This window comes from Macaca fascicularis, chromosome 15 (genome assembly GCF_037993035.2).
Source record: "Macaca fascicularis isolate 582-1 chromosome 15, T2T-MFA8v1.1".
Lineage (NCBI taxonomy): Eukaryota > Metazoa > Chordata > Mammalia > Primates > Cercopithecidae > Macaca > Macaca fascicularis.
Window position 1 is genome coordinate 45,603,297 of NC_088389.1, and position 24,038 is coordinate 45,627,334.

Below are 24,038 nucleotides of genomic sequence, written 5' to 3' on the forward strand. Positions count from 1 at the left end.
AAAGCTGAGACCTTGAGCCCAGGAATTCAAGGCTGCAGTGAGCTATGAGCATGCCACTGCACTCTAGAATGCACTGCAGAAAAAAGAAAACGTCTGTGCACTGAGGTACACTATGAAAGCATTACATGACTGTTTTGGGAAAAACTCCAAACCATTTTTCCTCTGCTCTTATACCAACACAGCAATCACCAACACACAAGAAGACTTATGTGACCAAATGTGTGAGGGTTTTTCCCACACACTAAGCAGTGGACACCAAGTGGGTGTCCTCCAATTTTATTCTGACACTATCTACTTGGAGATAGTGGGTATCACGATGTTGCCCACTATCTACTATCTCCAAAGTGTTAGATGCCACAGGTCGAGGGCTCAGTCCCCAAAACTGGCCCACCTCTCAGACACCAGTTGTAACTCTGGGCCTCTGGAAATTCTGACTAACTGACTTCAAGTTGGGGTTCCCACAACCCCCACTTGGGGTTCGATTAATTTGCTGGTGCAGCTCACAGAACTCAGGGAAACACATTTACCAGTTTATCGTAAAGAAAATAATAAAGGATACATATGAAGAGATGCGTAGGGCACGGTATTGGGGAAGGGGGCACAGAGCTCTCCAGCCCTCCCTGGGTGCATCACCCTCCAGGACCCTCCATGTGTTCAGCTATCCAGAAGCTCTTGGAACCCAGTCCTCTTGGGTTTTTATGGAGGCTTCATTAAGTTGGCATTCTTTCCCCCAGCATATAGAGCAGCATCCTCTCTAGAATGAGGGTTTATATGACCCACAGTTCTGCCTTGGGGAGGTGAAAGGAAGGCAAGAGAAGGTCAGAGAGATTCCGTTTCCTGAGGCCTGCCTGCAAGGCCTGACACACCCAACATTGTAACAAATGCTTGTAACAATGCTATAGGAATTATAAGCCAGGAACCCTGGAGAAAAACATAGAGGGGGAGAGGGGGAGGGGGGAAGAGAGAGAGGAAAAAAACACAATGACCCAACCTCATGGCATTTCACTCTTAGACTTTTATCTTGACTCTGAGAGACTCAAGATTCAATTTAAAAATGGCATCCTTAATTCTTTTTTTTTTTTTTTTTTTTTTAAAGACAGAGTCTTACTCTGTTATCCAGGTTGGAGTGCAGTGGTGCAGTCTTGGCTCAATGCAACCTCCACCTCCTGGGCTCAAACAATTCTCACACTTCAGCCTCCTGGGTAGCTGGGATTACAGGCCACGCTGCCACACCCGGCTAATTTTTGTATTTTTAGTAGAGATGGGGTTTCACCATGTTGGCTAGGCTGGTCTCGAACTGCTGGCCTCAAGTGATCCGCTGACCTCAGCCTCCCAAAGTGCTGGGATTACAGGTGTGAGCTACCATGCCTGGACAGCATCCTTAAAATTTTTTTTTTTTTTTTTTTTTTTTTGAGACAGTCTCGCTCTGTCGCCCAGGCTGGAGTGCAGTGGCGTGATGTCAGCTCACTGCAAGCTCCGCCCCCCCGGTTCACGCCATTCTCCTGCCTCAGCCTCCTGTGTAGCTGGGACTACAGGCGCCTGCCACCACGCCCAGCTAATTTTTTTTTTTTTGTATTTTTAGTAGAGACGGGGTGTCACTGTGTTAGCCAGGATGGTCTCGATCTCCTGACCTTGTGATCCGCCCGTCTCGGCCTCCCAAAGTGCTGGGATTACAGGCGGGAGCCACTGCGCCCGGCCCTTAAATTTTTAAAGAACTGTGTACTTCACCTTCTGGCTATGTTTGCCTTTTACATGTATTAGGGCCTAGAAGCTGCAAATACTTACAAAAATGGTGAAATCTTACTAAAGATAAATGAGAATTATGATGACCATTATGTGGAACATTCCAGATGAATAAGACTGTTTGTTCATCTAAGAATTGAGTTTAAAAATGAGGGCTTCTGAATCAGGCCCTCCCAGGGATACCTACTGATGTGCAAAAGCTTCTAAAAAGATTTGAAAAATGTTTGCCTCTTTAAAAGATCCCATGTAGAAGGCAAATGAAAAGCTTTAGCAACTAGTTTATAAGAAGATTGAATCTGCCAACCTTTTCACTTAGTTACTATTTTACTCCAAAGGCAAAAACAATGCTAGGTAATATTTATAAAAATTAGGCCCGTGGGTAAAGCAGGTTTGCTTCTTTTTCAGAACTATCCATCTGCGTCCAGAAATAGGAAACCCTTTGTCTGCTCTATTTGCTAATGGGCTCTGCCCTGAACTCAGTAATCTAGTTAAGAAACAGAAGCTAAGTTGAAAAGACCACCTATTGAATTAAATCAGTCTCCAAAATTTGCATTTCTGGTATTTGGCCAGTTATTTTGAAACTCTTTGTAAAAATGTGTATCTATAAAGGAAAATCAGTAGAAATTCTTACAATAGGTGAGAGCATTAGTCCAAATAAACCTCACCTTCGACCATTTTGTCTTAACTGGGCTTCTTAGCATCACCTTTCTGTCTTGGCAAATAACAATATTTGGGCCTGAAATGTAAGTTCTTTGCCTTTGAGATGTAAATTTTCTACCTTGTGTTACCTAGGAACCATCCCTTTCAAAATGCAATTCAGGATAGAAAATTTTTAAATGGTTATTTAAAAAAGGGATGAATAGTAGACTGTGATGGGTTTAAAACAAAGGTGTAATCTAATGATTGGATGGATCAGAGGAACTCATTGCTGGTCCCCTAATATTACAAGCTCAAAACCAGTCAGCTCAATTTACTCCAATTTGGAAGAAATTTTAAAGCCAGAAGGCAGAGATTCCGATGGGCAACCTAACTAACAATCACTTAGGGCAATAATCAAGCAGGTCAGTCAAGAAAAGGGCAAGGTCCCTTGACTCAATCCCCCTGTTGGAATGGGTATAATTAGCAAATTCATGTTTTAATGACCAGAACCCAGAGATTGCTGCCTCACGGTATTTTCTACTTCTCATTTTCCCAAACCTTAAAGAATGTCAAAGAATAAAATCTCAACTAATTAAATTGTAAAGATCTAATTGGCTTTTATTAGCGATTCATGAACCGGGTAGCATCCAGCCTACAAAATAAACAGAAGCTCCACCAGGTGTGACGGAACGGTCTGCATTTGTCAGGCAGCACTAGCAGGAACAAGGAAACAGCATAGTAGAAGTAGCAGATTGGTTAACATCAGGTTACTTCAGGTTACGTTCCTTGTGTGGATTAAAGCAGAGGGGGCTTCCTCGTCATCATCACGCTGGCTCATGTTGACTGGACTCCCTTTGATCAGTTGCAGTGAATCTCTGGACTTGTTGAAACTGTCCTATTTTTAAGTTCACTTTGATTACACGTACTCCATTCCTGGATGGAGAGGTGAGATCTTGGAGTTCCATTCAACATAAATGTATTGGAAAGTTTTTGTTAGATAGGGCTTGTTAATTTTGGCCTTGGGCTACTCCTTTCCCATCTCTGATCCTCTGCTTCCTAACTTGTAAAATACAGATTAAATGCTCCTGACATTATGATTCTAAGAAATGTCAGGATTAGCTAAATTGCTTAATGGAACAATAATATTAGAGTGGAAGATGAGAAGCAAAATTGTTACGCTGAGCAAGTATTTTTAACTGATTGAAATGAAAGATAAGAGCTTTTTTAAAGTTTATCTTCCCCTCAACCCTCCCAGCCTCTCAAACCACTGTATCAGCTTGTGAGGGCTGCCATAAAAAAAACCCCACAGATTGAGTGGCTTTTTAAATTAACTTATTTGGTGGGTAGAGATAGGGTCTTACTATGTTGTCCGGGCTGGCCTTGAACTCCTGGCCTCAAGCAATCCTCCTGCCTTGGCCTCCCACAGTGGACGGCTTAACAACAGAAATTTATTTCTCACTATTCTGGAGATTAGAAGTCAAAGATCAAGGTGCTGGTGATTTTGTTTCTTCTGAGGCCTCTCTTTGCTTGCAGATAGCTGCCTTTTCACTGTGTCCTCTCCTGGTCCTTGTTCTGTGCACGCATCGCTGGTATCTCTTATGTCCAAAGGACACCGTGTTGGATTAGACTAACAGCCTCCTTTGAACTCAGTCACCTCTTTAAAGACCTCATCTCCAAATAGAAATGGGAGGTAGGACTTCAACGAAGGAATTGGGGGTTACACAATTCAGCCCATACCAATGCCCTATCCTAAGGTTCCTGTTTCAAAACATGGTAGCCAAATGCATACTCCTAGGGAGAAAATTATTTTGTTTTAGGACAATTTAAACATATTTTTACATGGAATACATACTGCAATTTGTTAAATTACATTAGTAATATTTTCCTATGGCTAAGTCTACCTGGAAAGCTAGTTATCAAAATGAAAAATGAATTGTTTCATTTAGTCCTCACCAGTAGTAGTTAATTCGTTTTTTGTGATTTTTGTTAAATGCACTATATACGATTTTCTTTAAAATAAGTATATAAAAATCAAATACATCATTAAAATTTTCATTAGTATACAATCCAAAACTAAAAATTTTAAAACAGACTAGCTTCATTTTACATGACAAAGAGCTAATTTTACTGCTTGATCTGACTGGCTGCCCAAAATACTTTTCTTGGAGAAAGACAGTGAGTGAGATGTAAGGCTCAAAGGGTTAAACCCTTGAAATATAAAAACACATACTGTCTTAGAATCCCACTTAATGAAGCTTATGTTTGATTAGCTTGCTGTTTTAATTACAATTTCAGGTCTTTTAGAGACAAATTCTATTTTTTCCAGAACAAACGTGCATATCCTTATAACACAACAGGGAAGAAAACAAACATTAGATTTTAACTGTTGAGCTTTTTTTACTTTTTGAGCATAGCAGTCGATATTTTTTTTTTTTTTTAATCTTTTCCTTCACAGTCTGGCATTCATCTGATTCATTAGCTTCTCCAATTTGATTGCTAGGGCCATGTTACCTTTAATCTTCAATTTTCCTGACATGAATGCCATTGTTGGTTTTAGTTTCCCTAAAATGAGAAAAGGAGAAGAGAGAAAAGCAACCATGAATGCCCTTAGGGATATACTGCTTTAAGAACACTCATTCTAAAAGAATCTCGAGTTCTATAAACCTCAGAAGCACAGAAATTTCTGTTACAGCATTTTATATCAGTATCTTGGGAATCCCAATTCCTAGACTTAAATGTTAACAATATCCTATAAGAGCTAGCATAAAAACCACAATCAGCAAAAGATTAGAGCAAATGTTTTTACACTAAAAAGATTTTTATACACTAAAGGATACACGGCCCTCTAATGAATTCTGCTAAACAAATACTGTCTATTTTAGTTTATTTTCCAACTTATGATAGTTCATTAAACTTTTAACATTTCAAGTTTAAGTTAAAAAAACCAAAGAGTGTAAATGAACAAAATATTCTTAAGAAATGATCATTAAAAGTATAGTGTATGGACACAAAATATGTGTTAGCATTACTTTAACCACAGAAATGCCAGGGTATAAAAAATGTGAGCATTAAAATAGAATTGTAGCTAGTAACAACATGTAATAAATATGAGCTCCATGGAGAGAAGTACATTTGTTATCTGCTACTCTTATTCCAGTGTCAGTACGGGGTCTGTCACATAGTGGAATTAATGAGGAAACAGACTCAAAAAGGATTTTGACTTGCCCAAGGTCACACAGCTTGTATGAGGCAGGCTGCAATTCAAAGCCAGATATGTCTGCCTTTCATTTATGACTTTTTTTTTCCTTTTCTTTTTATTTTGAGACAGGGTCTCACTCTGTCTCCCAGGCTGGAGTACAGTGGTGTGATCGTTGCTTACTGCAGCCTCGACTTCCCAGGTTCAGCCGAACCTCCTACCTCAGCCTCCTAAGTAGCTGAACTACAGGCGTGCAACACCATGCAGGGCTAATTTTGTAGAGATGAGGTTTTGCTATGTTGCCCAGGCTGGTCTCAAGTGATCCACTTGCCTCCCAGAGTGCTGGGATTACAGATGTGAGCCATCTGGCCCAGCCTCATTTATGATTTTGTCTTACATTATGCTAATTGATATAGATGACAGATCTCCTAGAAGGCACAAAATGTGTTTGGTATATTAGTAGCCACCCTCCCCACCACTGTGCTCCACACAGGTTCTTTGTAGAGAAAGTATATGAGTTAATGTATTTTATATATATTATATTAAGCTATTAAATGCCTTTAAATGATTCCAAATAGAGGTTGTAGCAAAGCCTCATAGAGTTATTATAAGGTAGAAAGGATCAAGTCCAACTCTTTTAATGAATAAACTGAGCTGTGTCCTACTTTAAGACAATGTGATGTTTAAATCCCAATACTAGCAAATAATAAATGAAGGGCAACTTTTATTTACATGGAGGATACTGAAGGATCTTTATTATTGAAGGAACAGAACAGCCCCTCAAAAAACACAGACATCTGGGTGTCCTTCAGCTAAATCAACTGGATCATGCTCTGTTATTCTACAGTGAAGCCTACCATTCCACCCACCCCACTCACACACATCTTCCAATCAGCTTTGCAAAGCCTTGCCCATAGAGATGAATGGACATCAAATATAACCAAAACCAAAACATAGATAAGAGCAACTTGGAGGAAAAAGAATGCAGGCTCAGACGAAAGATAACTAAAATAGAGTAAATGGAGAACAAATTAAAAATTCCATAATCTCTGCCCTCAGAGATAAAAGAAAATAATACAGCAAGGGATGGAGAACAGGATGCAGGCGGAGACGGAGGGAAGAGGAGGAGCACAGGAAGGAGAGATGAAAAGAAGAGGGGATAAAGAGGAAGGAGAGGGGAGAAAAAGGGAAAGGGGGAAAGGCAGCGATACCACGGAAAGACAGGGGATGGGTTGGATTGACGAGGAGGAAGAAAACAAGATGAGCTCTTAGAAATTAAACTTTTACTCAACAAAATTAAAATGCAATAGAAAGGAAAAAGAAGGTGAGTCGATCTCCTAGAAGGTGAAAAGAATTATACAAATACATGTGCAATAGGAGAAATGCATGATTAAATCAGATGATCTTTTCTCCAGAAAGTCAGAAGAGAGAAAACTGAGAGAACTATCAAAGAAATAACGTAAGAACTTTTCAAGGGGCTGAAAAAATGACAGAAGACATTTAACCTTTTATCACTGTGAAATATGAGACCACCACAGAGAAAGATGCCTCTGATTTCAAAAACTTTCAGAAGGGACAAGGGTAGATAGAAAAGATTAAGAACAACAACATCAAATTCTCAACGATAATCTTAAGATGATAAAGCAATGGCCTCAAAATTCTGAGGGAAAATGAATTGCAACCCAGAAATCTCTACCCAAACAATCAAGAGAGTTGGTAGAATAATAGTGGTTTCAGATACACACAAAAATTTTCTCTAAGGTATCCTTTCTCATGAAACTACTGGAGAATGTGTGCCACCAAAATGAAGATGTAAAGGAAGAAAGAAGACATGGGATCCAGGAAACAGGAGATTCAATGCAGGAGAGAGTTAAATTTCTAGGACAACAGCTGTGTAGCAGGCTTAATGAGCTTCAGGTCTGGATTATAACATGAAGACAAAGGGCTCCAGGGAAAAAATGGACTGACATGAGCTGATACATTTGACAATGTAGAAAACTGCATCAGGAAGCTGTGGGAAGAGTACAGGAAGACTCTGCTTAGTGTCATGGACTGAATGTTGGCATTCCCCACAAACTTCATCTCTTGAAGCTCTTGCCCTCGGTGTGATGGTCTCAGGAAGTGGGGCGTTGGGAAAATAATTTGGTTTAGGTGAAATCATGAGGATGGAGCCAGAATGATGGGATTACTGCCCTTATAAGAAAAGGAAGAGAAATAATTCAGTGGCATTTAAGTCCAGCCACAATGTTGTGTACCACCACGCAACACATGTGGTATCTATCTAGTTTCAACCCATTTTCATCATCCCAAAATGAAACCCTCAGGGATTCAGCATTAGCAGTTCCCCTGCCTCCAGACTCTGGCAACCACCAACAGCTCTCTGTGTCTCTGGATGCACCCATTCTAGATATTTAATATAAAAGGATTTCGACAGTATATGATCTTTGGTGTCTGGCTTTTTTCATTTAGCATAATGTCCCATGGTATAGCATGTGTCAGTACTTCATGCCTTTTTATGGCTGACTACTATTTCATTGTATGTATATACCACTCTTTGTTTATCCATGTATCCCTTAATGGACATTTGGGTTGTTTCCGTCTTTTGCCTATTGTGAATAGCGCTGCTGTGAATATGCATGTACATTTATTTGTTTGAGTGCCTGTTTTCAATTCTTTTGAGTATAGATTTACAAGTAGAAATTGTCATTTGGTAATTCTGTAATTAACTGTACCTATACATCTATGGGTTTAAACCCATGTGTCTATAGTCAACTGATCTTCCTTCAACAAGGGTGCCAAGACCATTTAACACAGGAAAAAACAGTCTATTCCACAAATGGTGCTGGGATAACTGGATATCCACATACAAAAGAATGAAGTTGGACTCTCCTGCTATCTACAAAAATTAACTTAAAATGAATCATAAACCTAAATGTAAGAGGTAAAACTCAAAACTCTTAGAAGAAAATATAGGGATAAAGCTTCCTAACCTTGATTTGGCAAATGATTCTTAGATATGACACTGGAAGTAAAAACCAAAAAACATAGGTTGAACGTTAAAACTAAAAACATATGTGCTTCAAAATATATCATCAAGAAAGTGAAAGACAACCCACAAAAAATGTGAAAAAGCATTTGTAAATCATGTATCTGATGAAACGTAACTGAAAATATATGAAGAGTTTCTTTCTTTTTTTTTTTTTTTTTTGGATACAGTGTCTCTCTGTCACCCAGACTAGAGTACAGTGGCATGATCTTGGCTCACTGCAACCTCCGCTTCCTGGGTTAAAGCGATTCTCCTGCCTCAGTTTCCTAAGTAGATGGGATTACAGGCGCCTGCCACCATACCTGGCTAATTTTTGTATTTTTAGTAGAGACAGGGTTTCACCATGTTGGCCAGGCTGGTCTCAAACTCCTGACCTCAAGTGATCTGCCCTCCTCGGCCTCCCAAAGTGCTAGGATTACAGGTGTGAGCCACTGCGCCTGGCCATAATTTCTTAAAACTGAATAATAAAAGACAAATAACCAAATTTTGAAATGGCAAAGGACTTGAATGGAGATTTCTCCAAGGAAATACCTTTGATCCATAAGCACATGAAAAAATGTATATCATTTGTCATTAGAGAAATGCAGATCAAAACAACAAGAAGCCATTTCACATCCACTAGGGTGGCAATAATGAAAAAGCAAAATAATAAAAAAAAACCCAGAAAAGAAGTGTTGGTAAGGGCTAGGATATGGAAAAATAGAAATCCTTGTACATTGGTCGTGGGAATGTAAATGATGTAGCCACTATGAAACACCTTTTGGCAATTCTTTGAGAAGTTAAACATATATTATGACCTAGAAATTCTACTCCCATGTAGATAGCCAAGAGAAAGGAAAACATATATCCACACAGAAACTTGTATATGAATGTTTATTGAAGCATTATTCATAATAGCCAGACAGCAGAAATAACCTACCTGTCCATCAGAAGATGAATGGGTAAATGAATTGTGGCAAATCCATATAATGGAATAATATTCAGCCATAAAAAGAAATGAGGTACTGATACATGCTACAGCTTGGATGAACCTCAAAAACATTATACTAAGTAAAATAAGTCAGATGCAAAAAATCACATATTGTATGATTCCATTTATTTAAAATATTCAGAATATGCAAATCAATAGAGAAAAAGCAGATTAGTGGTTGCCAGGGGAGGTGAGAATGAGAAGTGCTTACTTACATATGGTACAGGTATTCTTCTGCAGTGATGAAAAAATTTTGAAACCAGGGAGAAGTAGTGGTTGCACAGCATTGTGAATGTTAAATGTCACTGAACTATACACTTTAAAATGACTAATTGCGGCCGATTGCGGCCAGGCGCGGTGGCTCACGCCTGTAATCCCAGCACTTTGGCAGGCCGAGGCAGGCAGATTGCCTGAGGTCAGGAGTTCGAGACCAGTCTGGCCAACATGGTGAAATTCTGTCTCTACTAAAAATACAAAAATTAGCCAGGCATGGTAGTGGGCTCCTGTAATCTCAGCTACCTGGGAGACTGAGGCAGGAGAATTGCTTGAACCCAGGAGGCAGATGTTGCAGTGAGCCAAGATTGCGCCACTGCACTCCAGCTGGGCTGACAGAGTGAGACTCTGTCTCAAAAAATAAAATACACTTTAAATGGGTGAACTGTATGGTATATGAATTATATCTCAATAAAGCCGTTTTTAAAAAGCTATTGACATACAACAAGAAATTGAATTGTTAATTTAAAATATTCCTACAAAAAAATCCCAGCTACAAAATGGCTTCACTAATTAATTCAAATGATACAAAATCAAAACACAAAAATTAAGTATAGGTCTATATACCAGAAACAGGCAATTTGGAATAAACTAACAACAATAATTTCATTCACAATAGTAAAAAAGAATAAAATATTTAGTGGGAAAAGCATGAACCATAAGAGGAAAAAATCATAGATTAAACTTGATCAAAACAAAAAACTTTTGTAATACAAATATACTATTAAGAAAATGGAAAGAGAAGCCACATACTGGGAGAAAATATTTGCAAATCACATATCAAATAAAGAACATGCATCCAGAATTTATAAAGAATCTTACAACTCAATATTAAAAAGATGACTCAATTTTACTTTATTTTGTGTGTGTGTGTGTGTGTGTGTTTAGAAGCAGGGTCTCACTATGTTATTCAGGCTGGTCTCATACTCCTGGCCTCAAGTATCCTCTTTCTTTGGCCCCCCAAAGTGTTGAAATTATAGGCATGAGCCACCATGCCTGGCTGACAACTCAATTTTAAAATGAGCAAAGACTGAATAGACAATTCACCCAATATAAATAGCTATTAAACACATGAAAATATGTTTAACATCATTATCAGTAAGAAAATGCAAATTAAAACAACACTAGGCACGGTGGCTCGTGCCTATAATCCCAGCGCTTTGGGAGGCTGAGGTGGGTGGATCACTTGAGGCCAGGAGTTTGAGAGCAGCCTGGCCAACATGGTGAAACCCCATCTCTAGTAACAATACAAAAATTACCTAGGTGTGGTAGTGCATGCCTGTAATCCCAGCTTCTTGGGAGGCTGAGGCATGAGAATTGCTTGAACCCAGGAGGTGGAGGTTGCAGCGAGCTAAGATCATGCCACTGCACTCCAGCCTGGGAGACAGAGCAAGACTCTGTCTCAAAAAATAAACAAACACATAAACAAACATATGAGATACCACTACACGCCTACTAGAATGGCTATAATAAAAAAGACAACAAGCCAACTCTGGGTGTACTGCCTATGAGTTGACCCTGCTCTGCAAGGAGCAGTTAAAAAAAATGTTTTTAAAAGACAACAAGTGTTGGTGAGTAGGTAGAGAAAATGAAACCTTAATACACTGCTGATGGGACTATAAAAATGGTATAGGCACTGTAGCAAATAGTTTGGTAGGTTCTTAAAAAGTTAAATATTGGCTTACAGTGGTTCTCACCTGTAATCCCAGGACTTTGGAAAGCTGAGGTGGGAGGATTGCTTTAGCCCAAAAGTTCAAGACCAGCCTGGGCAACAAAGCGAGACCCTATCTCTATTTTATTTTAAGTGAAAAAAAAAAAAAAAAAAGTTAAATGTCAACTTACCATATGACCTAGCAATTCCATTCTTAAAAATCTACCCAAGAAAAATGAAAACAAATATCCATACTGATACATGTATGAGAATGTTCATAGCAGCAATATTCATAATAGCCAAAAACTTGAAACAATCCAAGTGTCCATCAGCTGGAGAGTGAATAAACAACATGTGGTATATCCATACAATGGAATACTATTCAGCAATAAAAAGGAACCGAACTATTGATACCAGCTACAACATATATATGAATGAATATCAAAAGCCTATGCTAAGTAAAAGGACCTAGATGCAAAAGACTATACACTATTTTATTCCATATATATAAAATGTCCAGAAATAGCAAATTTATAGAGACGGAGAGGAAATTAGTATTTGGCTGGCTAGGGGGTTGGGAGTGGAAATAGGATTGACTGCAAAGAGACATGAGAGAATTTTTTGGTGTGATGAAATGTTCTCATAACATACAGTCCATAACTGGACTGTAGTTATGGCTGTGCAACTATAAATTTATTAAAAATCATTTATACTTAGGATGGTAAATTTTATTGCATGTGAATTAGACCTCAACAATACTGTTTTAACAAAAGGTTTTTTAAAAAGCTAGTAAGCTCAATGTTTTACACACACACACACACACACTCACACACACACACCCCTCCTCAAGTAAAGTAATACTGCTCAATTTACTTTATTTCTATCATACTGCTCCACCATATAGTGGCCTCTATTGGCCAAAAGGAGAGATTCCGATTAGTTGGTTACTAGTTGCTTTTTTTTTTTTTTTTGAGACAGAGTGTCAGTCAGTCACCCAGGCTGGAGTGCAGTGGCTTGATCTCAGCTCACTGCAACCTCTGCTTCCAAGGTTCAGCCTATTCTTGTGCCTCAGCCTCCCAAGGAGCTGGAGTTACAGGCATGTGCCACCACACCCGGCTAATTTTTGTATTTTTGGTAGAGACAGTGTTTCGCCCTGTAGGCCAGGCTGGTCTCAAACTCCTGACCTCAAGGCATGCATCTGCCTTGGCCTCCCAAAGTGCTGGGATTACAGGCATGAGCCACCATGCCTGGCCTAAATTTTATGTTTATAATGTATCCACTATATAAACTAGGCATAGAAATGGCTATGGTTTCATCAAAGAGAATTCTTAGGATGTAAAGTCTAAATTGTGCCCATTTAGAGGAAAGCAGATGGGAAAAACAGAATAAAAGGACATAAGAAGCACAAGCAAACTCACTTGCTCCCAATCTAAACCATACCTATAAAATATACTTGATAAGAATAACTTTTTTTTTTTTTTTTTTTTTTTTTTTTTTTTTTTTTGAGACGGAGTCTCACGCTGTTGCCCAGGCTGGAGTGCAGTGGCGCGATCTCGGCTCACTGCAAGCTCCGCCTCCCGGGTTCCCGCCATTCTCCTGCCTCAGCCTCCTGAGTAGCTGGGACTACAGGCGCCCGCCACCGCGCCCGGCTGATTTTTTGTATTTTTTTAGTAGAGACGGGGTTTCACTGTGGTCTCGATCTCCTGACCTTGTGATCCGCCCGCCTCGGCCTCCCAAAGTGCTGGGATTACAGGCTTGAGCCACCGCGCCCGGCCGATAAGAATAACTTTTTTTTAAATAATTCATATAACTGACTGACCTCATCCAGTGAACTCAAGACCACATTCAAAGAAAGATACCAATAAAAAGCCTATTATTTCAAGTGTATGCTACATAAGTGAAATGTAAATTAAAGAAAGAAGTCACTTGATTTCTTCACCTTTGGAGGGCAGACTAGCATAAGCTTTGGAGTTAGCTTGGATTCAAATCCTAGCTCTATTTTCTCATTCATCAGCTGACCTTGGGCTTATTATTTATCAAAGCCTCAGTACTTACTGGTATAAAATGGAGAACATATTTTATTGGAAAGGACTGTTGGGAGTATTGCTTAACCTATAGCAATCATATAATAAATAAATCATACATAATTACTGTTATTTCCATTTAGAAGTTGACAATAAATTTTTATTTTAAATGGTCTTCATGTTCAATACTTATAAGAAACCAGTTCACCAATTCATTGAGCATTTATTAAATGTGTCCAAAGAACTGTGTTTAAGCTCTATGGAGAGATAGTTGTTGAAACACTAAACTATTAAAAATCATTAAAGGGGCCAGGCATGGTGGCTCACGCTTGTAATGCCAGCACTTGGGGAGGCCAAGGTGGGTGGATCACCTGAGGTCAGGAATTCAAGACCAGCCTGGCCAACATGGTGAAACCCTGTCTTTACTAAAAATACAAAAAATTAGCCAGGCATGGTGGTGGGCACCTGTAATCCCAGCAACTCTGGAGGCTGAGGCAGAAGAATCACTTGAACCTGGAGGCAGAGGTTTCAGTGAGCCAAGGTTGCACCATTGCACTCCAGCCTGGGCAACAAGAGCTAAACTACATCTCAAAAAAAAAAAAAAAAAAAAAAATCCTTAAAGGGAAAACCACTGATAAACATTGAAAAGATGTTATAGTGTATTAAGTGAAAAAGATTGCCAAACAGCAGTAATGGTATGATCCTGTTTTTATAAGCACACATGTATATTTATATACACTCACACACACAAATATACATATGTATGATGCTAAACCAAATTATGCAAACCATAATAAGATGAGCATAACATACATATATAGATGCTAAACCATATTTTGGTTTGGTTATGGTTTAGCATCATACATATGTATATTATGGTCATCTTTCAGTGGTATGGTAAAAATAATTTTATTTTCTTTTTTCTTAGGTATACTTTCTCTTTTTTTGAGACAGGGTCTCATTCTGCCGCCCAGGCTGGAGTGCAGTGGTCCTATCTCAACTTACTGCAGCCTCCACCTCCTGGGCTCAGGCAATCCTCCTACCTTAACCACTGGAGTAGCTGGGGACTACAGGTGCGCACCAGCACACCCAACCAATTTTTGTATTTTCTGTAGAGACATGGTTTCCCCATGTTGCCCAGGCTGGTCTCAAACTCCTGGGCGCAAGTGATCCTCCCACCTTGGCCTCCCAAAGTGTTGGGATTACAGGCATGAGCCACCATGCCTGGCCTATCTTTTCTAATTTTCATATGAACATTTAACACCACTTTAAAAAAAGGGAAAAGTTGAAGAAATGTTGATCATTAGTACACTGTATACAGATTGGCTCAGATGGAATGTAGGCAATTAGCATCCTGAATTAGAACTGGAAAGAAAGACTTAGAGGGCACAGAATACACCATGTTCCTGTTTAGAAAGATTAAAACAGAACGAAGTCTGAATAACATTTATAATTCATTCCATGAAAGACTCTTTAGATCAGAATGTTATGCTTAGTTTCAAGTGCTGCTTCTAGTTTTTTAGAATTTGAGTTAATTAACTTATCATTTGGAGTAGTTTTCTAAGAGTAAAAAAGAGAAAATTATCCTTAATTTTCTAGCACAGTTAGAGGTAAATGGACAGAATAGAAAAATCACACAAAAGGTTCTCTGGGTTTGGGACTCCACAGAAAGCAGGGTTACTAGGCCATGGCCGAGGGCTGGTATGTGTTTCCTATTCAAACAGCTGGCAGCATGGAAGCACGACCTTACTCTTGATAAGTGAATTGCTGCTACTGAGTTCAGTGCCTCCAGTGACTGGGGTGTTATTGGAAACATAATACCTTAGGCCAGCTAATATGTTGAAGCCCACTCAGGAGTCCCTTTGAATTATCTCTCTGTTCCCAACATTACTGGCTTCTCAGTAATGGAAGAAAATGATTCTGACATCTGCCTTCCACCTGTGAGAGGAGGGAGAAGTGGCAATAGAGGCAACAGTAAGAACAGCCTTCCCAAAACTAAGATTCCACTGCTGCCAACATCTACAAGTCTTGATTATTTGGGAAGGGATAAAGCAAAATATCAGAACTAAATTTTCGCTGAACAATAAGGTAAACTAATAAACTGGAAAACTCACCTGAAAACATTTTTACAAAGTCATCAGTAGACATACTCATCACCACATCTGCCTGATCAGAAGGCTCTCCATATCCGACATTCCCACCCTTGCTTTTCAGATCAAGAAACCACGTGCCACCATCTTCACCTAGAGAGATAAACATATGGAAATCAGTGTTATAGGAGCCCTGTTCTTCTTAAATTTAATAATTACTTCAATTAGAATAATCTTACAAAATGCTGTTTCCCAAGTTAAAATCCCCAGACCTCCATCAGTCAAATTCAGCAAATATTTATTAAGCATGTCCAGGTACTCTGCTAGGCTCTGAATACTCTTCAATAAAAAAAAAAAAAAAAAAAAAAAAAAAAAAAAAAAAAAAACATGGTTCTACTCACAAAAGAGGAAGGAGAGGGTGATGTGGGAGCATATTAAAGAGTCAAAATACCCGGAGTAAGAAAACTCATAAAGGGCCGGGCGCGGTGGCTCAAGCCTGTAATCCCAGCACTTTGGGAGGCCGAGGCGGGCAGATCACAAGGTCAGGAGATCGAGACCACAGTGAAACCCCGTCTCTACTAAAAATACAAAAAAAAAATTAGCCGGGCGCGGTGGCCGGCGCCTGTAGTCCCAGCTACTCAGGAGGCTGAGGCAGGAGAATGGCGGGAACCCGGGAGGCGGAGCTTGCAGTGAGCCGAGATCGCGCCACTGCACTCCAGCCTGGGCAACAGCGTGAGACTCCGTCTCAAAAAAAAAAAAAAAAAAAAAAAAAAAAAAAAAACCCACTCATAAAGACAGAAAGTAGAACAGTGGTTCCTAGGGACTGGGGGATGGGGGAATGGGAGTTACTGTTGAATGGGTATAGAGTTTCACTTGGAATGATGAAAAAGTTCTGGAGATAGATGTTGATGATTGTTTTTTGTTTTGTTTTGTTTTCTTTCCTTTTTTTTCTTTTTTTGAGACGGAGTCTTGCTCTGTCACCCAGGCTGGAGTGCAGTGGCTCAATCTCGGCTCACTGCAAGCTCCGCCTCCTGGGTTCACGTCATTCTCCTGCCTCAGCCTCCCAAGTAGCTGGGACTACAGGCGCCTGCCACTGTGCCCAGCTAATTTTTTGTATTTTTTGTAGAGACGGGGTTTCACCATGTTAGCCAGGATGGTCTCGATCTCCTGACCTGGTGATCCGCCTACCTCAGCCTCCCAAAGTGCTGGGATTACAGGCGTGAGCCACTGCACCTGGCCGGTGATGACTGTTATAAAACAATGTGAATGCATTTAATGCTACTAAGCTGTACACTTAGAAGTGGTTAAAATAGGCTGGGCATGGTGACTCACACCTGTAATCCTAGCACTTTGGGAGGCCAAAGTGGGCAGATCACCTGAGGTCAGGAGTTCGAGACCAGCCTGGCCAACATGGTGAAACCCTGTTTCTACTAACAATACAAAAAATTAGCCAGGTGTGGTGGGGAGCACCTGTAATCCCAGCTACTTGGGAGGCTGAGGCAAGAAAATCGTTTGAACCCGGGAGGCAGAGGTTGCAGTAAGCCAAGATCACGCCATTGCACTCCAGCTTGGGCAACAAGAGTGAAACTCCATCTCAAAAGAAAAAAAAAAGAACAAAAGAAGTGGTTACAATTTTATGTATCTTTTACTGCAATGCAAAATTAAATTTTCAAAAAGGGTCAGGAAAGCTCAGTTGAAGCTGAGATTTGAAAGTGAAGTAAGAATTAGCTGGATGGACATGGTAGAGGGAAAGTATTTCAGGCAATGAGAACAGCATATGCAGAAAAGCCAGAATCAAGAGTGCAGCATGTGTGAGGAACTGAAAAAAACACAGTGGCACTAGAAGGTAGATGGGTGTTGGATGAGCTTGTGAGGCAGTCTAGGTCTGAGCACAGCCAGTCATGTAACAGATTGAATGACTTCATCCTACAGGATGTGTCATATGGTAAGGTTTGCGTATGGCCCTACCTGCAGTGTAGATAATACATGGAGAGAAATCAAAAGAATGGAGAGGGCTAGTAAGGATGGTGTTGGGATAGTTCAGGAGCTTGAGGGTGCATGCCTGGACTGGGAGCGTGGCAGAGGCATGGAGAAAAGTGGGTACATTTGAGAGAGAATTTCAAGGCAGAACCATAAGACTAGGTAACTGCATATGAAGAGGAAAAGGTGGGGAGGGTACATAGGAATGATCTGCTAGTTCTTGGCTTGGGTGGATTTGTTTTTTAAGTGGGAGAAGACTACTGAAGAACAACAGATTGCTTTATTTTTAATTTTTTAAGACAGGTCTTGCTGTGTTGCCCAGGCTAGAGGGAAGTGGCATGATCACCGCTCACTGCAGCCTCGACCTTCTGGGCTTAAGCAGCCTTCCTGTCTCAGTCTCCCAAGTATCTGGGACTACAGGCATACATCACCATGTCCAGCTAATTTTTTATTTTTATTTTTGTAGAGACAGGGTCTCACTATGTTACCCAGCCTGGTCTCAAACTCCTGAGCTCAAATGATCGGCCTCCCAGAGTGCTGGGATTACAGGCATCGTTTAAAATTGTAATACAGCTCAAACCAGTGTGTCTGGTTCATCTCAGCTCCTTCACTGTCAAACCAGGGGGCAGGGACTGCTTCAGTTTCTCTGCCTTCTCTTTGTCTGTGACAACCAAAGTATAATCCTGCTGCTGTGAACTTTATTTTTCTTGATCTTGACAGATATGGCATCCACTTGCCTGGATCTGAGCAGAAAGTGCTTGATTTCCTCCATTTTTCTTTTTCCTTTCTTTCGTTCTTTGAGTCAGAGTCTCGCTCTGTTGCCCAGGCTGGAGTGCAGCGATGCAATCTGGGCTCACTGCAACCTCCGTCTCCAGGGTTCAAGCAATTCTCCTGCCTCAGCCTCCTCCCAAGTAGCTGGGACTACAGGCGCACACCACCAAGCCCGGCTAATTTTTATATTTTTTAGTAGAGATGAGGTTTTGCCATGCCGGCCAAGCTGGTCTTGACCTCTGGTGATCTGCCCACCTCAGCCTCCCGAAGTGCTGGGATAATAGGCATGAGCCACCCAGGAATTTCCTTAATTTTTCGAGGCATGGCAAGGAAGCATGCAGAGAGAGGGTGTGGATTGACAGTGCCCAAGAGACACAGTAAGCCAGACACTCAGCAGATTTAATGGGTGGTTGCAAAGGCAGGTCCTGGGAATGGTTGTTTTGGACATTTTCAGGCTGAGACATCTTTGTGATAGTTAACTAAAAATGTCAGATGAAGTCTGGCTAAGCTAGAAACAGGGACACATAATCAATCGGTTCATATGGTCACTGAAGCCACGTGAATGGTTGAAGTTTCCTAGAGAAAGTGTCAGAAGTAGAGTGTCAAGAGTGCTGAGACAGTGACGTGAAGAACACTGCTTAAGGGAAGGACAGAGGAGAAGCAGCCAGCAAGGGAGACTGACAAGCTATGATCACAGGCAGGGAAGGAAAGCAAGGAGGTTACAATGAAGGACCGGGGAAGGAGCATTTCCACAAGGAAAGTGTGGTCAGCAATATCAAATGCTGCAGTGTGGTCACAAGGGAGGAATGACACATGCCCACTGGTGACATGGAAGTCATCAAGGACCTTGGTGAAAACCAATTCTGTGAAATGGAAACAAATGGTATCAGCAGGGTGTGTTCAGGGGAGTAAGTTGTAGATGAACATCAGTCTGGCTCTGAAAAGGAGAAAAAAGATGGGGTGCGTGGTTTGTTATTGTCATTGGGTTCCGTTTTAAAGTTAGAAAAGAATTGAGAACATTAAAATACCACTGGGAAGGAGGCTGCAAGATGAACAGATTGAGGACAAGGTACAATTAACAGCACAAAATTCTTGAGAAGGCCAGGGAAAATGGGATCTAGAACTTTGCTTCCAAGTATGATCCATGGACTGCAATACTGTCATTACCTGTCAGAAATGCAGAATCTCAGACTCCACTCCAGACCTACTGAATCATTATTCTGCATTTTAGGAAGATCCCAGGTACTTGGTATAGACATTAGAGCTTGAGATGCACTGATGGAGAGCTGAGCTCCATTCTACTAAGAGGGAAGGAGGCGAGGATGATGCCTGTCATGGTTGATTTGATATCTGATGGCAGGAAGCTGAAGGAATTTATGTCTGCAGTCTTCTACTACCTCTGTCAAAGAGCAAGTGGAATTATCTGCTGACACTGGCAGGGAAGAGGTGAGGGGAAATATGGGAGATTTCAGGAACACTGAGAAAGTTTAAAATAGTCACTGTGGAAAATGCAGCAGTAAGCTGACCATGAAAATACGGAATTCTGAAGTGTTGCTTAAACCTCAGCTGAAGTGGGGCAATAGTCAATTTCTGCTGGTACAGATCCACCCAGGCGGTGTGATTTTTTTTTCCTTTCCTCCCTCAAAACTTAGCAGCCTGGATGCAACTGTGGAGCAGCCAGAGAGTTTGATTCAGCCAGGACTAGTCCTTTGTCAGGTGATGGCACAAGCACAAAGGGTCCAGCAAGTTTAGGACACAAGCAAGAGAGTGACTAAAGCCATGGATGATGGATCCCAAGGATGGCAAGGAAGTAAGAACAGGAAGGCAGGATGGATTAAGATAAAGCAGAGAGGACGAAGAATAAAAACGTTTGTGTATAATGGGGCTGAGGTAGCTTTTTTGTAACATAAATTTTATCTGTTTCTTACTTTTATTTGTTTGAGATGCATCTCACTGTGTGGTCCAGGCTGGAGTGCAGTGGTTATTCACAGATGCGATCACAGTGTACTACAGTCTTGAACTCTTGGGCTCAAGTGATCCTCCAGCCTCAGCCTCCTGAGTAGCTGCAATTACAGCTGCATGCCACCATCCCTGGCAGCTAGTTCTTAAACTATTATTAACATGGGTAAATTTTATATGGAGAAGAACAATATTAATTGGTTTTTAAAAGCTAACTATCATCCAGGCACAATGGCTCACACGTGCAATCTCAGCACTTTGGGAGGAGGCTGAGGCAGGAGGATCGCTTGAGGCTAGGAGTTTGAGACCAGCCTGGGCAACATGGCAAAACCCCACCTCTACTAAAAATACAAAAAATAGCCATGTGTGATGGTGGGTGCCTTTAATCCCAGCTACTTGGAAGGCTGAGAAGCAGGAGAATCGCTTGAACCCAGGAGGCAGAGGTTGCAGTGAGCCCAGATCACACCACTGCACTCCAGCCTGGGCAACAAAGCGAGACTCCGTCTCAAAAAAAAAAATAAATTTTAAAAAACAGAAATGTAAAAAAAGCTGACTGCTTTCAGACTGACCTGTTAATGTCAAAGATAAAAGTGGCAAGGTGCCTATAGTTGATAAATTACTGTATCATATTACCTGTCATGATCCATATGCCCTTCTAAGCAGGATTTTCTCTCAAATATGCCAGAGTTATATAACACTGGGAATATTTGTAATAAAATTTACTTTACATGTGTCCGTACGCACTGATCTTAATCTAGAAATAAAAATCATTGGGAGGCTGAAGTCGGAGGATCACTTGAGCCCAGTAGGTCAAGGCTGAAGTGAGCCATGATCATGCCATTGCTCTCCAACCTGGGTGACAAAGACTCCATCTCAAAGAGACAACAACAAAAACAAATTAATAGTTATAGGTGCTGTTCTTGAATGTCTATATTCAAGAGTAAGGGTCTTGAATGCAGCCAACTATCCAGGGCATCACTGTTGGAGGCTGATTTTCTTCCAAAGGAAACACCCCGTTTTGTTTCATAAAAACTTCAGATTACCAGATGCAGTCCTTACCGGAGAGTTCAAACAGATAGATTGCTTGAGTGGCTTTAACAATATCATCACTGAGAGAATCCTTAACAATTCTAAATGTTTTTTCCACAGCTCCAGAACGTGGTTTTGGTTGCGGCTGCGGTTTCTCTTCTTTGAATTCTGGAACAGCACCTATAAGATGTTATTCAAGCAAATGACCTTAATGCTTGGCAGTGAAGGACCACACACAGAATTAATTAATCAGCAGGACAGACTTGCCACCAATTAGACCTATTTGACCAAAATGACTTTAAATGCATTAAGTGGCATGTAAAAGCATAAATCATATTGACAGAATAACAGTCAAACACACATCAATTGTGACTATAAATGTAAATAGTTTGTACTCTCCAAATAAAAGGCTAACTTTCAGATTAGGTTAAAAATACTACTAAACTATAAATATTCATTATAAACAGACCTTCTATATCTGAGCACTTTGTGAGGCCAAGGCTGGGCGTGGTGGCTCATGCGTGTAATTCCAGCACTTTGGGAGGCGAAGGCGAGCGGATCACTTGAGCCCAGGAGTTCAAGACCAGCCTGGGCAACATGGAGAAACCCTGTCTCTACAAACAATACAAAAATTAGCTGGGCGTGGTGGTTGGTGTCTGTAGTCCCAGCTACTTGGGAGGCTGAGGTGAGAGGATCACTTGAGCCTGGGAGGTGGAGGCTGCAGTGAGCCGAGATCACGCCACTGCACTCCAGCCTGGGTGACAGAGGGAGACCCTGTCTCAAAAATATAAATAAAATAAACAGACCTAAACACAACTACTGGAGTATTAGGGATGATAATCAATCACTCCTTTGTCAATTTCTCTGAGTTCTAAAACCAAATGAGAACAAAATGACACTGGAATCAAAGATGGAAATCAAAATATCAGCTGTGGAATTAGTGGAGCTATACTGGAGACTGTAGCTTGAATCAACACCCAAGTGTGCTTTCTAATCACTCTACCTCTATATTCAATCTATTCACATAGTCCTTTCACCCATGGATTGATCCTGCATCCTCCCATCACAGGTTAGAAATGCTCTGTTAAGTACAGATCATGTAGAAAACTGAGGACAGCCTGCTCAAAAAGAGAATGCTCAGAAGGGTCTGACATACAACCTCAAGTTCTCCCCATCTCCCTTATTCAGATTGATCCTCCCAATAGATGAAAAGGGAGGTTAATCTATTAGCCCCCTGACTAACAGGCTGCCTTCTCTGGAAACACTAGGTCACGGGAATGAAGGTTGCCTGCAACATTTTAAAATTTGCATTCACTTAACCCACTGGCTATAACAACTTAACATATGATGTTAAGCCAGGGGAGAAGACAGCAGTTCATAGGACTGCTTTGCTCCCGTATCATGATGCTGCCCCCCAATACTGTCACGGTTTGTGTATTTATTTATTTATTTATTTATTTATTTATTTATTTATTTATTTTTGAGATTTGTCTCAAAATCTCGCTTTGTCACCCAGGCTGGAGTGCAGTTACTTGATCTCGGCTCACTGCAACCTCCGTCTCCCGGTTCAAGCGATTCTCCTGCTTCAGCCTCCCAAGTAGCTGAGACTACAGGTGCCCACCACCATGCCCGGCTAACTTTTGAATTTTTAGTAGAGACAGGATTTCACCATGTTGGCCAGGTTGGTCTCAAACTCCTGATCTCAGGTGATCTGCCCACCTTGGCCTCACAAAGTGCTGGGATTGCAGACGTGAGCCACCATGCCCAGCCTCTCTGTTCCTTTATTTATCATCCTAGAATCACATAGGGGCAGCTAAGTAGTTGCCCCCAGAAACAGGTAAGAACAATTCATTAATTAAATTAACTCCAAGGCCAATCTGTGCTCTAGGCTGAAGGTGAATCTGTTTCTCAACTCAAATTATACACAGCCATCTTGTCTAATACAATTCCCCAAAGGTTATTAAATGAAATCTAATTGACAGCATAAAGATACTCCATAGTACAAAGTAAGCTATTAATTCATAAAGTATACTGAATATAAATTGCCTTTCATTATGATGTTTCCACAAATTTAAAAAAAAACCCTTCTCCTTTTATAAGTTAAAGTACAAACATATATTAGAGATGAAAGCCTTAAAGAATTTCTTTAGCCTGTTTTATTATTGTTTTAAAATTTACTACAGTGTACCCCTTTATTGCCTGCACTGGGGGCTATCCACTTCTCCTGCCTTGCCCTTAGCATGGCGCTGCTTTTTATTAATGTGTAACATACATTCAGAAACAGTGATCAGGTGTATCCAGACCAAAATGTATGTAAGAAAGTGAAAACATCGTGTCATCACCACCTAGGTCAAGAAAGAGGACATTACAGGTATCCCAGAAGCCCACTCCACAACCCCTCCTAATTGCTAACACCATATATTAGTTTTGTCTCATGTTTATCGTCAAATAAATGGAATCAATCATACAGTATCTATTTTTATATGCCTGCCGAACCTTCAAAACTCTTCCAAAAAAAAATGCAAGAGGAGGGAACACTTTCTAATTAATTACGTGAGGCCAGTTTACCATGACACCAAGCCAGACACAGACATACAAGAAAACTGACTAGGGTAGACAGACAATATGCAAATGCATATACATGCATACATACATAAAATTAAGTCG

At 40.6% G+C, this 24,038-nt stretch overlaps 1 protein-coding gene and 1 pseudogene across 6 annotated transcripts in view; both read right to left on the reverse strand.

Moving 5' to 3' along the window:
* Window positions 1–2,981: 2,981 nt before the first annotated feature.
* Window positions 2,982–24,038, reverse strand: part of HSDL2 (hydroxysteroid dehydrogenase like 2) — an 83,103-nt gene continuing 62,046 nt past the window's right edge. For 2 of the 6 annotated variants that reach the window (XM_045373639.3, XM_074016813.1), the window contains exons 9-12: window positions 21,402–21,551; window positions 15,657–15,785; window positions 4,894–4,944; window positions 2,982–4,173 (exon numbers count right to left, since the gene is read on the reverse strand). In XM_045373639.3, coding sequence (XP_045229574.2) covers window positions 4,127–4,173; window positions 4,894–4,944; window positions 15,657–15,785; window positions 21,402–21,551 — 377 coding nt within the window. In that variant the 3' untranslated portion in view covers window positions 2,982–4,126. Of the gene's footprint in view, window positions 4,174–4,759; window positions 4,945–14,449; window positions 15,481–15,656; window positions 15,786–21,401; window positions 21,552–24,038 lie in introns of those variants that run through there. The other 4 variants (XM_005581050.4, XM_074016812.1, XM_045373640.3 and 1 more) reach the window with 3 other exon arrangements.
* LOC135967574 (large ribosomal subunit protein eL38 pseudogene) lies at window positions 18,117–20,982 on the reverse strand (annotated as a pseudogene).